Source organism: Hylobates moloch, unplaced genomic scaffold, assembly GCF_009828535.3.
Source record: "Hylobates moloch isolate HMO894 unplaced genomic scaffold, HMol_V3 SCAFFOLD_2, whole genome shotgun sequence".
In the NCBI taxonomy this organism is placed as follows: domain Eukaryota; kingdom Metazoa; phylum Chordata; class Mammalia; order Primates; family Hylobatidae; genus Hylobates; species Hylobates moloch.
Genome location: NW_026652277.1, coordinates 116,724,437 through 116,741,775, shown reverse-complemented (window position 1 = coordinate 116,741,775; position 17,339 = coordinate 116,724,437). Strand labels below are relative to the sequence as shown.

Genomic DNA, 17,339 nt, shown 5'->3' with positions numbered 1-17,339 from the left:
AACACCCATATTCATTTAAAAATCAGTGTTGCTTTAAGTAATTCATGCATTCTCCCTACAAGCCTATTTTGCATAACAGCTCCTTGGCTCTCGTTTTTGTCGTTCAACCTCCTAATTTAAAAAAATATTAATATAATGCAGTCTCACATGTACCCTGTTCTCCATGTGCCTAGGACCCATTCCTTCCTCAAAGAAACCACTTTTATCAGCTCATTTTGTGTCTTTCCAGAATTTCTTTGTGCAGACACAAGCAAATATAAATATAATTTTATATTTTTATACACAAAAGCAAGCATATTTATCACATTGTTCTGTACCTTGTTTGTTTCACACAGTAGTATATATTGGATCTTTTCTTGTAAGTACAAAGAGAGGTTCCTCATTCTTTCCTGCATTTGCAAGTAATGCATAGTGTGTATGAACCCCAACTTATTAACTAGTCCCCCATTGATGTGCACTTAGTTGTTTTTAGTCTTTTGCTGTTATAAACATTAATGCAGGGAATGACCTTATCATAAGTCACTTCGCATGTGTGCAAGTATATCTGTGGGATAAATTTCCTAGAAGAAGGCTACCCAACCAAGGATAATTTGATAATTTGGTAATGTTTAACATTTTTTTTTTGCGTTTTAACAATTTATTTTTAATTACATTTAATTTTAATTTTTAACAGTTGTAATTTTGATATGTAATGCCAAATTTCTCTCCAAAGGGTCTTTGCTATTTATATTCCCACTAGCAGGGCATGTACATGGGTGTTTTGCCAAAGCCTCGCCTACAGAGTATGTTAATAAATTTCAACATTTTTGCAATTTGATAGGTGAAAAATGTTATCTCGTTAACTGTTAAAATTCTTTTATTATCTCTGAGGTTGAAATCTTTTCATATGTTTAAAAGCCATTTATATTTCTTTTTCCTTTAACTATCTGATCATATTATTTGCTCATTTTTTCTATTACTCATGGATCTTAGCAGTTTCTAGGACTTTATATCACTTTATTAAATCACTCATTCGTTAAATATTTTAGTGCCTACCATGTGCTAGGTGTTGTTTTAGGTATTAGAGATGTGTCAGCGAGCAGTGAACAAAATAAATAAAAATCCCCGCTCTCATTCTAGCCTGAGAGCAGATCTGGGCACCTGTTCAACTGTAGGATGGCCAGCTGCCAGTGTAGGAGGAGGCGGGCAGGGGTCAGCTACTACCTCTGTAACATGCAGCTCCTCTGATATCTCTGTCCCCTCATCTCTAAGGGAATACTTCCAGGGCCTGCCAGAAAACATACAGAGTACAGCTCAACTTGGAGATTGCTGGTATAATCTTTACTTTTTTTTCCAGAACTACCTAATAATCCACTGCGAATAATGTTATTAGTCATTTTTTAAACTCAGAAAGCCAGCATACTTTAATTAAAATCAGATTTTTGTTTTCTCCCTAAGAGGAAAAAATGGAGTAGGATCTTTTGTTTTGTTTTGAGACAGGGTCTCACTCTGTCGCCCAGGCTGGAGTGTAGTGGCACGATCTTGGCTCACTGCAACCTCTGCTTCCCGGGTTAATGAGATTCTCCTGCCTCAGCCGCCTGAGCGGCTGGGATTACAGGTGCGCGCCACCATGCCTGACTAATTTTTGTATTTTTAGTAGAGACGGGGTTTCACCCTGTTGGGCAGGCTGGTCTCAAACTCTTGACCTCAGGTGATCCGTCCGCCTTGGCCTCCCAAATTGCTGGGATTACAGATGTGAGCCACTGTGCATGGCAGGATCTTTTCTTATATGAGAATTGTTTTATTAGGACTCTGTCATTCTTCTTACAAAGTTATCTACTTTTTTCCAAAAATCTGAAAAGATTTAGGGAGGAGATCAATGGTACATGTAATCTGTTTTCTCCAGTCTAAAACTTAACAGCTGCATGACTAATTTTAAGTACAAATCATACTCTTGGGTTACTGAGAGTTATTGGTATGTGATTGTGATTAAAGTTAAAACTTTATTTATACCTGTATCTCTAATTTTCTTTACTGATTTTCAGCTTTAGTCTACTGAAAATACCATTACATTTTAAGAGAAAAAAAGATGACCAATATATTATTAAGATATAAGAAAAAGCCTTTTTAAATTTTACTGGTTATGAAATCAATAGATGTTTCATTGTTTAAAAATAATCTAGAAAATACAAAAAAAAGTAAAATATATATGAAAAAAATCTGTAATTTTTCTGCCCAGATTCAGTAACTGTTAACATTTGGGTGAATTTTTTATACAATCAGAAACATTTATTGAACACCCTGCCAGTTCACTGCTAGGAACCAAGTAGAGAGTCAGACAGAGATGGCTCTTTTTTGAGCTTACAGGCCAGCCTAGAAGAGGACCATGAAAAACATGTATTGGCAGAGGGGAGAACCTAATCTATGGGCTCAGAGAAGGCTTCCCTGGGGAAGTGACTTACCTGGGACCTGAGGGTTGAGTGAGGCTCCAGTGTGGATAGGAAAGGAGGAGAGACAACAGCACATTTGAAGGTGAGATCATGAGCTAAGATCATGGTGTTTGAAGAATTGAGAAAAGCCCAAGAATGCAGAGAATAAGCTGTTGGCAACTGCAGACATGGGAGTAACATTCTTAAGATCTAAACTAGTGGTTTCTAGACTTTGGGATTTTATAGATATTTTGGATCCAGCTTTCCAGAAGAGTATCTTGAGGTGACTATTCCTGTGCAATTTTTTATGGAAATTTTTATGGAAATTTTTTATGGAAATACTCTGGGAGAAGCTAGTAAAGGAGTAGGGAAAGCACGATGGGAAAAATCAAGCAAGGATGCAATATCATGTGAAGTCCCAGTCTGCTGGGAGGCAAAGTTGCTAGAGAGCTGGGCCCTTATACTCCTGCACCAGCCAGACTTTGACCATGGGCTGGAAGGGTGGGAAGGGGGACTGTCAATCTTCTAGGCACATGTCACTCCCTAGATGAAGCCCAAGGTAGTTCTGTGAAGGTTATAGGTGTAAACCCTTAGGAGCAAAGCAAGCCCATCTGCAGGGTGGCACATAGAACTGATGAGGTGGGGGGTGTGCATGTGAATGGAGTTCAGGTGGGAGGAGTCAGTCACAATAAACTAGTAACATAATAATGATCATAAAAATTAGGGAACTCATGGACTTGGCAGATTATTTACTTTGCTAAATTAACATATAGTAAAAAGACAAACAAAATGCCAATTTTATCTATCATCACTATTTCATAAAAGTTTATACATCTGTTCAAAAAAAATTAACCAGTGAAGAGCTTGGTCAATTCTGAGTTAAATGACAAAATCACATTTCTTGGCCCACAAAGTTGAAAGGACCAGATCATGACAAATTTGTAAAATGATTAGCAACTCAGTTTATACCAAGAAATTAGCATGATCAGAATCTTGAATAAAGATTTCTTTAAATGTTATAAGAACATATATGTGTGATAGGTGCATACTAAATGTGCATTCTCACATTTAGTGATGGAAAACTCTATCATGTACTACTGTTTGGGAACCCACTGGGCTACAGTGCCTATTATTTTAATTTTATATCCCTCCCTTAGGAATTAACAAACAAGAGTGTGTTGGAGTAGCTCAGGAATTTGCAGGAAATTGACTTCTTTTAGTCCCAGAACATTTAAAATTTAAAATTTAAAACCAGTCTTCTCCTAGTTCATGTGATTGCAGTTCTTTGTTCAGTAAATGAAGTGGAAAAGTTACAGGTAGTTCTACCAGATCTTAAAGTCTCTTCATTTCTCGCCTAGTACCTTATTAAGAGGTACGAGGCCGAGGCGGGTGGATCACAAGGTCAAGAGTTCGAGACCAGCCTGGCCAACATGGTGAAACCCTGTCTCTACTAAAAATAAAAAAATTAGCCAGGCGTGGTGGCGGGCACCTGTAATTCCAGCTACTTGGGAGGCTGAGGCAGGAGAATCACTTGAAACCAGAAGGCGGAGGTTGCAGGTTTTATAGAGTGCCCTAGTCCTGTGAATAATATCTTAATGGATGCTTATGTAAGACTCAGAAAATAGGCTAGCTCAGGGTTACCATTTGGAAGAGAGAGACAAGGAAAAGGGGAAGAAGAACATGACAAATAGAGGTCAGATTAAAGAAACCAATTGGAATAAAGTTATTTGGGAATGAAATTTAATGATGTGGAATTTTTTTTTCAGTGTTCAAAGCACTCCAACTATAAAATATTGAAATTAAGAAAGTAGGGAGAAAAAAAGAGGCTTTCATAGAATTTGCTACCAAATCCAGTTGCTTAAGTAACGATTTCACGAATTTGTCATGACCTGGACCTTGGTCATGTGGGCCAAGAAGCATGATTTTGTCATTTAACTCAGAATTGACCAAGCTCTTCACTGGTTAATTTTTTTTTAAGCACATGCTAGTTTATTAGTTTCCAATTAGAGATGGGCTGGGAGGCAGGGAGTGAATAGATAGACCTCTGTGTCAGAATACTTGTTACTTTTATTTCTGTTTTCCTATTATTCCTTCACTTTCAGCTAGTGAAATGGAACAAGGTTGGCAAGATAACGTTCTTTGCTGGCTACTAGATACACTTACTGGCTAGGATAAATTTGGGTTGCAGGGAAGCTTTTTGTACTCATCTGCCTGGCTTCAAGCCTGAATACAGGTTAGAAAACTTGCTTTCTTTGGTTTCCATTAATGAAACATCTCTCTTCCTCTCATGTACCCACTGCTTCCTGGTTGCCCTGGAGAAAGTTTCTTAGTGGTATAACAGCAGGTCAACAGTCATAGAGAGAGTGGTTTATTGTTTCTGAGCACTGGACACATAGTAGTCATCCAGTACAATCAACAGAAAGAACGTTAAATGGGCTTGTGTTGGTTACTATCCCAGAATTGAATGCTCCAGATGCAGACTGTAAGCCCAGTCTCAAAGACATTCCAGGCTGAATTTTGCACATGTGATACTCGAGATTTAAAATACTTAAAGAGTACATTAGAGTTTGTCAGATATGTCCAGTAAATAAATACAGTGTATGAGAATAATACTAAGCATGTAAATGTACATATTACAAAATCCATGACTTAAAGGAATTTAATCATATTAACACTGCCCTGGGGCTACAGAATTAAGAGTTGAGCTTTCTCCAGAATGTGTGTGTGTGTGTGTGTGTGTGTGTGTGTGTGTGTGTGTGTGTACCTGTATGTACATGTGCATATGTTTATGTTTGTTTTCTTGTTTTCACTGACTAGTTTTTATTATTCTGGCTTTAGTTTTCCAGAATAAAAAGAAATTCTCATATTCTCTTGTTGGGTAAGATAGATACCTTTCTCATTTTAACTTAGAAATGATACATTTTAGCTCTATTAGGGAATTTTAAACAAAAACTTTAATGTAGGTAGCAGAAAATCTGTTTGTATTGGTCTCATAGTTAATTCAAGTGGCCACAGACCTATAAGTAATTTTTCTGCCGTTTTTTTTTTTTTTTTGTTACTTTTTAGGTTATCAAGAAAAATAAAAGTAAAATATAAAAACTAATGATTTACTTGGAATTTTTAATATTTAGACATATTTTTAAATCTTTCTAAAAACAGATATCATCCTGATATTCTACTTTAAGTATAATTTTTGCAGCTTCTCATATATGTGTAACTAAATAATCTTTATGCGATATAGAAGTCAGAAGCAAGAATGATGCTAAAATAACATTAATCCTAATATGTTTAAACATGCTAGAAATGTTAAGGAAGTCAGTTGAAAGCATCATCTTAACCCTATCTATTTTGCATGTTCTGTAAGGTAGCTAGAGAGGACTTTTTGTAGATGAATGCATTATTAAAATGGAATATTTATGTTCTAATCAATGTCTTTATGCTTATATTTATAATTTTTTAATTTGATTTACATTATAATGCATTTCAAATTATACATGAAGACCTGTATTGTGTGCATATTTATTTATTGCTAAGAACTTGGCAGAGGTTATTTCTATATTATACTTTCAGTGTTTTTCTTAAGCCTCACAAAACTCCCCATTGAAACTAAACAACAAAGTAGGCTGGTTTAGTTCACATGTGCCATAAACCAGTATAGGTGGTTATTTCACAGGGTCTTGAGGGGTCCTTGTTTCTTGGAGATGTTCCTCCAGCATCGTCTGGTGTCAATTTGCAGTGGCGACAAAAAAGTAAGACTAAAATTTGAATTTCTTCATGTATTCTATAATTTACTCTGTGATTCTTGGAAATAAGGTATACAAAATTAGGCATGCATTTTCTCACCAGCATTGTTTTAGATGTTTCATGCTTCTGTTCCCCAGCACCTATATGGCTAGCTCTGTTTTACTGCATATATTTACATTAGAGTATTCAAATCAATTCCTTTGTTAGGAATCCTTGATTTTAGCAGTTAATCTCTATGGACATGCTTAGGTTCAGGATGGCACTCCAAGTTTGCTTTTCTGCCTTGTCACCAGAAGAAGATACCCAGCCTGCTTCTCTTTCCTCATTAAACCTGCCACAGCCTGCTCTATTCTTTGGAACTCTTTGCCTGCCTTGCAAGATTGGTTATAGGGTGTAACTAATTTATCCATTGCTACTTTAATGTTGCGTCTGAATACAGATACTCACAGGCTGTTTATGTTTGATGGATTTTATTCCCACATTTCAGGAGAGAATCAGCAAAAACAACAAGTATGGGATTATAAAGGTTCTAGAAACTGTAATAAAAGTCCCTACTGCTAAAGTTCCCTATTCTGTGGTTCCTGATTCCCTTCGTGATATGTTTATTAGAATTCCTTTGGAGTTTGCTTTTATTCCTAAAGGTAGAAATTGCCATACTTCCCTCTCCATTCTTCCAAGATTGTGGCCATATGCTTTTCTTGGTCCCTTCTGGGCCTAAAAACAGTTGGAGTAGCTATATGTTGATGGCTTCTACAGTTTTGGCTCTGATTTCTCCCTTGAGTTTCACATTCTTCTTTTTTTTTTTCCTTTCAGTTTCTTATATGCTTTGCCATTATCAGTTTTTACTTAGATCTCAGTAGGTCATTGGGCCAGGGAAATAAACGAACAGTTTATTGGTGGAAAAAATCTCATATGATTAATGAATATATAAAAAAATTAAGTGTCATTAGTAATCAGTGAATTACAAATTACATCGTAAGGAGATATGGCTCACTATGAAATTAGAGATTATTTTTAATGCTTTCAGTGATCATTCTTATGTAGTATTGGCATAAGCTTTTTTGGAAGCAGTTTGTAGTGTGTATTGAGAGACTTAAAAATATTCTTATTCTCTGACGTAAAATCTTTATTAAAAAACTTTACTAGCAAAAGTAAATAATTAGGAATAGAGGAAAGATGATAATTGAAGTATTTTAAAATGTTTCTAATTTTCTCTCTTAGAAACAATATTAGAGAAATAGGTAACTGACATATGAGTATATTAAGTACCTGATGATACTATTATTACGAAGAATCTTCAATTTTGGAAAATAGTTTTATAAGAAGACTTATCTGGAGATGGAATATAAGTTAGGCCTTGAAGAATAGATAGGCAGATAATAGTAGGTTGGGCATTTCATGGGGAGGAAGATAACACGAGCAAAGACATAAAGGTGGAAATAAGTTTATTGCATGGAAAATAATGATTAATCTGGCTGGGAAGCAGGAGTTCATTTGGAGGAATAGGAGAATGTTATTCCCCTTTTATGTGTTTAGATATTTGCTAGATACTAAGGATATAAGGATAACTTAAATACAGCAAAAATGGAAATTCAGGAGAAGGGCATATACAAGAAACAGTTTCTTGAAAAATTTGAGGAAACAATGATTTGATAAAATAAAGAGAAAAAGATAATATGAAAGTTTTGCATTTATATGAGGCTAGTGACAGAAATGGAAAAGCTGAAGCAGGAGACCTTTGTGAAGCAAAATGATCAGTTTAGTTTCCGCAGTTGGTTTAAGCCATGCACACAGGGAGCTTCATCTTTGTGTGTTTTATTCTTTGGGTTTACTTATCTTGTAAAATGTAATGTTGTTCGGATACCTCTAAATACATGTTCCAGTTTTTAAACTGATCAATGTGAAATCTATAAAAAAGGACTGTTTGGGGACTTATAAATTAAGTAATAGGGTCTGTGGCATTTGGTTTTTTAACGTTTTTTATATCTTGGGAACAATACTTATATTGGATTCTATTTATTTTGATGACTTTGTGTCACACTGTGACATATTGGGCGTGGGTCTATAACCTTAAGGGACCAGTAGAGCTCATTCTAAACTGTATTATAGGGAAGTTTCTTTTTTTGGCAGATGGGAGATTCTTTGGTCAGAGAGACCTACGAAGGTGAATGCTTCCCAAGCTCGCCAGTTTAAACCTTGTATTAAGCAGATAAATTTCCCCACAAATCTTATACGACTGGAAGTAAATAGTTCTCTTCTGGATTATTACACTGAATTAGATGCAGTTGTGCTACATGGTGTGAAGGACAAGCCAGTGCTTTCTCTCAAGACTTCACTTGTTGACATGAATGATATAGAAGATGATGCCTATGAAGAAAAGGATGGTTGTGGAATGGACAGTCTTAACAAACAGTTTAGCAGTGCTGTCCTCAGGGAAGGGCCAAATAATGGGTATTTTGATAAACTACCTTATGAGGTAAGCCAAAAATATTTAGTAGCAGTATTGGATATAACACTATAGATTTTTAATCTTTAGATATTAATGTTTACTGAGCACCGGTAATTGAGCATTGGTAAGATATATATAATTTGATGTGTTGTATATTTTGATTTTGGAAAAACTAGACAAAATCATGTTTTAACTAATTTCACTGCTTTTGTTTTGGTTTGGCTTTAGTGTTTCTGGATAAACTATTAAGTATATATTTTCATATTGCTAATTAATAATAACCAGATACAAAAACCAGTAATAAGTAACAATCCACTTTAATTCATATTATAGTTGAAGTATGGGCAATACATGCTTAACTTTATATTAGTTATGTTAAAAGTGATTTGCTATTAAAAATAAGAATATTAATAAGATTGTGAGATGGGTGCTTATTCTATTTAATCTGTAGTTTCTCTAAGTGTCATTTTTTTTTTCTATACTACCTCTATTCTATATTCGCCTAACTGTAATTTTTGGTCTAGGCAGGTAGTGCTATTACCTTGGAATTATTAATACTTTTTTTTTTTTTTGAGATGGAGTCCTGCTCTGTTGCCCAGGCTGGAGTGCAGTGGTGCCATCTCGGCTCACTGCAAGCTCTGCCTCCTGGGTTCACGCCATTCTTCTGCCTCAGCCTCCCTAGTAGCTGGGACTATAGGTGCCTGCCACCACGCTTGGCTAATTTTTTTTATTTTTTTATTTTTAGTAGAGACGGGGTTTCACTGTGTTAGCCAGGATTGTCTCGATCTCCTGACCTCGTGATCCGCTCACCTTGGCCTCCCAGAGTGCTGGGATTACAGGCGCGAGCCACCACGTCCTGCCCGGAATTATTAATACTTTTTTTGTGTGTCTAGTCTGAAGTCTTGTTTTCAGTGCGTCCCTACTGGGGTGTTTCTGAGATATATTTAGCATCACAGGCTCCCAGATGTCAAATGCTAGTAGCATTCTAGGGCCATGTGACACCAAAACCTCTCCCCACCAGTTTTGAAATATTCCTAGGGGTGAGAGTAGGGCCAAGCATTTCTGTCTCCCACTGAAAACTACTGTGTGGTTAAAAATGTGTATCAGTTTTCTTTTTAAGAAAACTTTATAGACTCAAATTTTAACAAACTTAGATATCCCTCTTCCAAATTGATGTGTATTTCAGATTTTATGGAAATAACACAAATAGCTTAACTTTCATGAAACAATAAGATAGCCTCTTGAATGTCTTAGAGTAATAGTAACTGTAATGCCTCTCCAACATATTACAGTTAAAATGCTATGGCACATCCTGTGAAGTAGCTAAAGTTGCCACATAAAGATGAATTTAAGTGTCCAAGGTAATTTGGTCTTTAAGCCATGGGACCAGGATCCCACCCAGACCTCATATGATGGAAAGGGAGCTTCACAGATTGGACAAGACTGGCCTTTACTGGGAGGAGGGAGGAAAGATGAAGGAAAAGCTGGGTTTGGGGAGAGAGAGGAGCATGAGATACTGACAGTGTTGCTCCTCAGGGCTCTGTGGAGGGTCTGTTGTAGCAGCAGTTGGAGCAATTCATCTGGAGGAGAGTGAATCGCTGCTTTGATTCTTACCCACTTGCAAAAACCATAAAATAGAAATTTAATTTCAGCAAATACATTTTAAATAGTTTATTGAATTTTATCCAGACCTGATAAAATGCTTGACCCATAGAATTTGAATGAAGGCCAGAAGACACTTGAGGCAAAGGGAAGAGAAGGTACAAAGATGAGAAGTAAAACTGTGTGACTTATTTGGGAACTCCAGTATTTCAGTGTGACCAAAACATAGGATTTGATAGGGGAAGCTTCAGGAGATGGAATTGGATGGAGGCTCAGGGCTGCCTCAGTGCACAGCTCCATGCACATAGATGACAGTGATTGGGACTCCCTGTCTTTGGCAGTGCAGAGTCTATTCTGCTGCGTCATGAGGGCTGTTTGGGTTTCACCAAGAGATTTGCATTTTATTCCTTCAGCCAGTGATCTTCAGGGTGGTCCAGTATACAGCCAAATTAGTCAAGGGGAGTCACAGTTACTTTAGACTTTGCAGATAATTTACTTTTGCTAAAAAATTAGAATATGCCCCAGAGTAGGAAAATACAACAAAAATATCAGTTTTCCTTAATTAGCATATTCAATGAAGTCCCAATTCTGCAAACAGAGTTTTTTAAAATTGAAAAGTTTGCCTAAAAATATGAAAATACTCAGGAAAATTCTGGAAAAGAAGTGTGATAAAGGAGTATTAGTCCTGATTCTCATTTGCAGCCATACAGTCCACGACATTCCAACACATATACTTTAAAAAACTTAGTTATCTTGATATGGGAGAAATAACATATAGATAAATGGAACAGAATAGAGTCCAGCAACAGGCCAAGAGGATAGAGGGAAATGTATTGACAATTCCCCTGGGAAAGTGTTATATTTCTGTCGTTAAAAAAAAAAAAAGAAACACAAAAACAGTTATATCTTTTCTTCCTTTTTTGCCTTTCAGAATAAAAACGTTTTGATAACAATGTTGTCTAGGATATAAGCAAAAGGGTACTTTCATACAATTTTTATGGATATATAAATTGATGTGAACATTGTGAATGGCAGTTCTCCACTTGCATCAAAACTTGTAAATGCATGTAATTTACTGTAAGGATATATTTTCAAAGTTTGCCAAGACGAACATACATGCATAATACATATGCACAATGATATTGCAGTATTATTTGCAATAGGAAAAAAAGCAGGACATAGATCAATGAGAAACTAGTTGAATTATGTCACTTCTGTGAAATGAAAGGAGGTGGGTCTGTATGTGCAGATATAGAAAGACCTACAACATATATCATTAAATGAGAAAAACAAGTTGCTGAATGGTGTATATAGTATCATTCTTTTAGTGCAAATTCAAGAACAGAATTTCATGTACATTTATTTGGAAGAGATCAGAAAAACAATGCTTATCTTTGGGGAGAGGGATGGTTAGAACTGAGTGTAGGGAGGAAGAAACTTCTCGTTTTAGACCTTTCTTCAATGTTTGGGTTTACTTTTTACTTGAAATTTTTGATTTTTGTTTGTGTAATATTTTACACATCAACAGGTGTATCTGGATGATGAGATTTGTTAAAGAAAAATTATTCAATCGTGCTAGGTAGAGGGAACACTACAATGAGATTTTGCAGTGTCTGAGAGAGATTGGGTTCAACAGCATGGGTAAGTGAGAATTAATAGCCAAGGAGCAGGTTGGAAAGTCAGTAAATTACTAAGAAAATTACTAAGAAACATCAGGAGTAAGGGAGATTCTGGCTACACCCTCTTTAAACTTATTTTAAAGATCATGTTGTTGTTACTCTGCGTTTTGTGATATTTTGGCTTAAAATAGTGAAATTCTGACCTGAAATTAATACTGAGCCTAGATAACAAAATAAATTGAAGAAGAGCATTTAGGTTAATTGCAAAACAAAAAGTTTAGCTAGATAAATACATTAAATTAAAAAAAACCCTCTCTCATCTAAGATTTTTAACATTTAGCAAATATTTAATATCTTTTTCTTTATAATTGTTAGTTCAGAATAGGCTATTTAAGCAGTAGTTCTTTGAAACTAGAAGCTCCCAACTGTTAAGAAAAAATAAATCTTGGACTAGTTCAAGAAGGTAATTTTAATTAGAGATAACAATCTCTTGAATTCTGCCTTCTTAATAATTCTTGTATCTGTTTGCTACTCCATCATCACTGCCAGCTGCCTTGAGCAGACCCCTTATTTCCTATTTCCTAGAAGTCTGTATTAGCCCCATGGCTGGTTTCTCTTCCTGCCTCCTTGCTTCCAGTAGCACCTCCCGCAGTGATATTTCTGAAACACAAATGTGAACATGTCACTCTAGTTTAAAACCCCTAGTTTAAAACCCTTCAGGACTCCTCATTGCTTTCAGGATAAATCCAAGCTCCTCTGTGAGGCTTTCATAACACAGTCTTTACCACTAGACTCTCTTTTCACCTGGTTTGCCCCTGACTGTTTGAAGCTGAATGTTCCAGCAAAAGAAACTATCATCAGAGTGAACAGGCAACCTACAGAATGGGAGAAAATTTTTGCGATCTATCCATCTGACAAAGGGCTAATATCCAGAATCTACAAAGAAGTTAAACAAATTTACAAGAAAGGAACAATCCCATCAAAAAGTGGGCAAAGGATATGAACAGACACTGCTCAAAAGAAGACATTTATGCAGCCAACAAACATAAGAAAAAATGTTCATCATCACTGGTCATTAGAGAAATGCAAATCAAAATCACAGTGAGATACCATCTCATGCCAGTTAGAATGGTGATCATTAAAAAGTCAGGAAACAACAGATGCTGGAGAGAATGTGGAGAAATAGGAATGCCTTTACACTGTTGGTGGGAGTGTCAATTAGTCAACTATTGTGGAAGACAATGTGGTGATTCCTCAAGGATCTAGAACTAGAAATACCATTTGACCCAGCAATCCCATTACTGGGTATATACCCCGAGGATTATAAATCATTCTATTATAAGGACGTATGCACACATATGTTTATTGTGGCACTATTCACAATAGCAAAGACTTGGAACCAACCCAAATATCCATCAATGATAGACTGTATAAAGAAAATGTGGCACATATATATGATGGAATACTATGCAGCCGTAAAAAAGGATGAGTTCATGTCCTTTGCAGGGACATGGATGAAGCTGGAAACCATCATTCTCAGCAAACTAACACAGGAACAGAAAACCAAACACCACATGTTCTCACTTACAAGTGGGAGTTGAACAATGAGAACACCTGGACACAGGCAGGGGAACATCACACACTGGGGCCTGTCGGTGGGTGGGGGGGCTAGGGGAGGGATAGCATTAGGAGAAATACCTAGTGTAGGTGATGGGTTGATGGATGCAGCAAAACACCATGGCACTTGTATACCTACGTAACACACCTGCACGTTCTGCACATGTACCCCAGAACTTAAAAGTATTTCTTTTTTTTAAAAAAAAGCTGAGTATTCCTGGCACAGGTACACTTTCACTTTGGAGCTAGGCCTGCTAGGCTTTAGTAGCATTCTGTGTTTCTTTTTGTCAAAGCTATTAAAACGTATCATTGTCCTTACCAATCCCCACTGGACTGTAAGCACTCTGAGAATGGGCACTCTTTCTTTTCTGTTGCCAGTGTCTGGCACGTAGTAGCTGTTTAGTAATGCTGAGTATGACAAATTGTATTAGTCAATAGATTACCAAAGTGTATCTTTGCACCTAAGAAAATGAGTAGGCATTATGAGCTGAGTATACTTTGAACAATCTTGAAATGCACTACCGTCAAATGCATGTATGATTTCTTCTATTTGGATAATTCTATTGGATGTTTATTTACTATATGACAGTATTGTTATAAAGTGTATGACACTTTTATTCCTTATTAGATCATGTTATATGTTTCATAGAATGATACTGCTTTTCACTCTTGACGATCTTGGTTTCTCTGTCTTATTTAGCTTATTCAACTGATTCTGAATCATCTTACACTCCCAGACCTGTGTAGATTAGCACAGACTTGCAAACTACTGAGCCAGCATTGCTGTGATCCTCTGCAATACATCCACCTCAATCTGCAACCATACTGGGCAAAACTAGATGACACTTCTCTGGAATTTCTGCAGTCTCGATGCACTCTTGTCCAGTGGCTTAATTTATCTTGGACTGGCAACAGAGGCTTCATCTCTGTTGCAGGATTTAGCAGGTTAGTACAAAGCCTGGATGAAGTTTTTTTTGTTTTTTTTTCCCCCCAGCAGCAGGCTATACTTATTTATGTAGTGGTTTTCATAATAAAAGTTTGAAATTATGTAACATGTACTTACAAAAATAAAAAGGAAATATATTTTGAGTGTCATGTTTAGAATGCTGCTGCTTATAAAAAATAAGTGTTTTACTATCCTCTTCAGCTAAATTTTATATGAATATGAAGGGAAACTATACCCTTTACTTCATGTTTTTTAAATCCCAAGTAACTTTCAGCAGAGCTCCTGTTTCTTCTTTCTCATATTTGCAGCACAGATGATTAACACATTTTAAAAACTATTTCCAAATCAAAATCTACCTCTCTAATGTGATTTGTCAGAAATGGAAAACAATTTATTATAGAACATTTTTAATTAAATCTTAATTACATGTGCAATACATCACCCAGATTTAGAAGCTCATTTAAACTAATTATGTTGAAAATGCAATTGCATGCTAAATAGACGACCACACTTGCAGACCTGCCCAGGTGTTTCCGCTCCTTTCTATTTAAGCATTTAGTTTCCTTACTATTAAATGTCACCTGTTAAGCATTTGAAAGCATGCACAAGTGCATATTCATTTAGTAATGCCATAGTAATTTTTCTTAGGATACAAACAGGTGTCTTTCTCCTAACCTTGATCATGGTTTTTCTCATTGTATGTTACATACAATCCCAGCATTTTCATGAAGTTAAATAATGAAGGAGTAGAAACTTTAGAGAAATTTTGTTATTTTTAATTAATGAATACTCTTGTATTCTATTTTTAAAAATGAAAAGTGAACTATAGCAATCCCTACACATATCCCCAGTGAATATATTCTAGAACAGTGGTTTATGAATTAGAAATTAGTATGTGGAGCCTTGTTTCCTTAACTCAGATTATAAAAATAAAGATGCAGTTCCAGAAATAAAGATTTGATATTGTTAGATTTAAATGAAGTAATGACGTTTGAAATAGTAGCAATGTGTTCCAAATACTGAGCTTGATATTTTATGCATCAAATTGAAAAATAAACCAAACAGTAATGGCTAGTAGCACATGTTGAAACCATGGATGCACTGAGTTTCTTTTCTGCCAGAAATTGAACCAGGGGAAGGGATTCATTGCTAGATATTTGGCAGCTGTCCAGTGAAACACTGTTTAGTCCTTTCTACTTCCCTTTGCCCCAAACACACATATTTCAAATTCTTTCCTCTGCTAATAGGACCAAGAAAGAACTGAAGCTAATGAAGTCTGTGAATATTTAGAGTATACATTATCATAAACCAAGACTAACTGAATATGAAAACAGATAGAACAAGTGGTGTCAGTAAGCATTATTTTACATTATGTAGACCATTAGGGTATTTTAATTACCCTCATAGCTCTTTCCCAATGTTTTCCATTATTAAGAATTTATTAAACGTTTGTTTTTACCCTTTGTGTGCAAGGCATTGTAGTGGGTGTTGATCATATACAGAGACATATGAGATATATAATATAGTTCTTGTCTTCAGGCTACAGAGAAGATAAAGATATTAAGATAAACATATAAACATATCCCTTATTTTTTATAAACAGAGTAACAGGGTAGTAACTAATATGTAGACATTAAAGAAAATATTAGTCGTGAATGGCTGAAGTCCAGCTTCACTGGCAGAGTGCTGCATATGACCGTGATAATAACGAGTAAAATATAAAGCTAATATTAATCAATTTTAAAAACTTGCTTTATGCAGCTTCTGGCACTTGAGAAGAAACATCACTTATAAGAAGAAAACTTACCCATGCCATTTAAAAAATTTTTATACTAGTAATGGATAAAGATCTTTTGCAAAGTTAGAGTTTCTATCTACTTTCTAACCCACAATTTATCTTCCATTTTCAATTCACCCAGGGTAGTTGCTGTAGAGCAGTTTGAATAATCAGAAAAAGCTATATGTAAATTTAAGTTCTCATATTTTACTGTAGTATTTCAGCCAGTAAAATCATAAATCTTGATGGCATTCCTTTAAGTGTAGTCACTGTTCCCATTAAGAAAAGAAAAAGTTAAAGTAAGAGGGAGAGAGAACCTTTTCTTGGGCGGGGCATATTGGAGTTTTGCCTACTGACTACTGTTGGCCCCCATGACTTGACTGCTGAATTGATAGTTATTATGGCTTGTAGGCAGCATTCCCAGAATAAACAATAAATATGCATGGCTTGATTATTAATGAATAATCTATGAATAAGTATGGTCTATTTATGCTCATTACTATGAAGAAGACTTATTTGTAATACTTTAAAGAAGAAAAGCACATTTAAAAACTAGAGACCAATGTTGATGAGCTGCTTTTTGAACAAATCTTTGGGAAAAAGTTTGATGCAGTTTATTTTTGTTGCTTAAAAGCCTTATCTCACAAGTTAGAACTGTTTAACTGGATTTTAAATAACTTTTAAGGAATTTTTATTATTCAGAATAGTGGAGAAATAGGTTACATTGGAATAAAGAGAACTTTAAACTTTTAATCAGTTATTAAAATCCTATTCTAGCTACAGATTTGTGATTTATTACTTTGAGTACTGTTCATGCATATCATTACTCATTAAAATCACATCTATTATAATTCCACTTTTCTAATACGGTTCCCCGAAGTCTTAGATGTTCCTTTCCCTGCCTGCCTGTTTGTGCTTTAGAACTTAATTGTATCATTCTGTTCAAAAAGCCTTAGGTTCATTTTTTCCCTACCATTTTTCTTCAAATATTTGCTGAATGGCCTTGATCTCCCCCTCAGTTATGTGTAGGTTTTTGCTCTAAACTCCTCTTACTTGTTCTCAGTAGTTTATATATATTCATTCCTTTAGGAAACATTCTTGGATGCTTTCTAGATTCAAGAACTTTATTAGGTATTTTGACATAGAGCTAAAATTTTATGGTATAAAGAGCTTATTT

The 17,339-nt window shown here is 35.5% G+C and overlaps 1 protein-coding gene across 3 annotated transcripts in view; it reads left to right on the top strand.

Annotated features, from left to right (window-relative positions):
- FBXL4 (F-box and leucine rich repeat protein 4) overlaps positions 1-17,339 on the top strand; it is a 69,748-nt gene that overhangs the window by 23,042 nt on the left and 29,367 nt on the right. For all 3 annotated transcript variants that reach the window (XM_058435420.1, XM_032155656.2, XM_058435419.1), the window contains 2 exons: positions 8,283-8,628; positions 14,140-14,384. In XM_058435420.1, the coding sequence (XP_058291403.1) occupies positions 8,283-8,628; positions 14,140-14,384 (591 nt within the window). The remainder of the gene's footprint in view (positions 1-8,282; positions 8,629-14,139; positions 14,385-17,339) is intronic.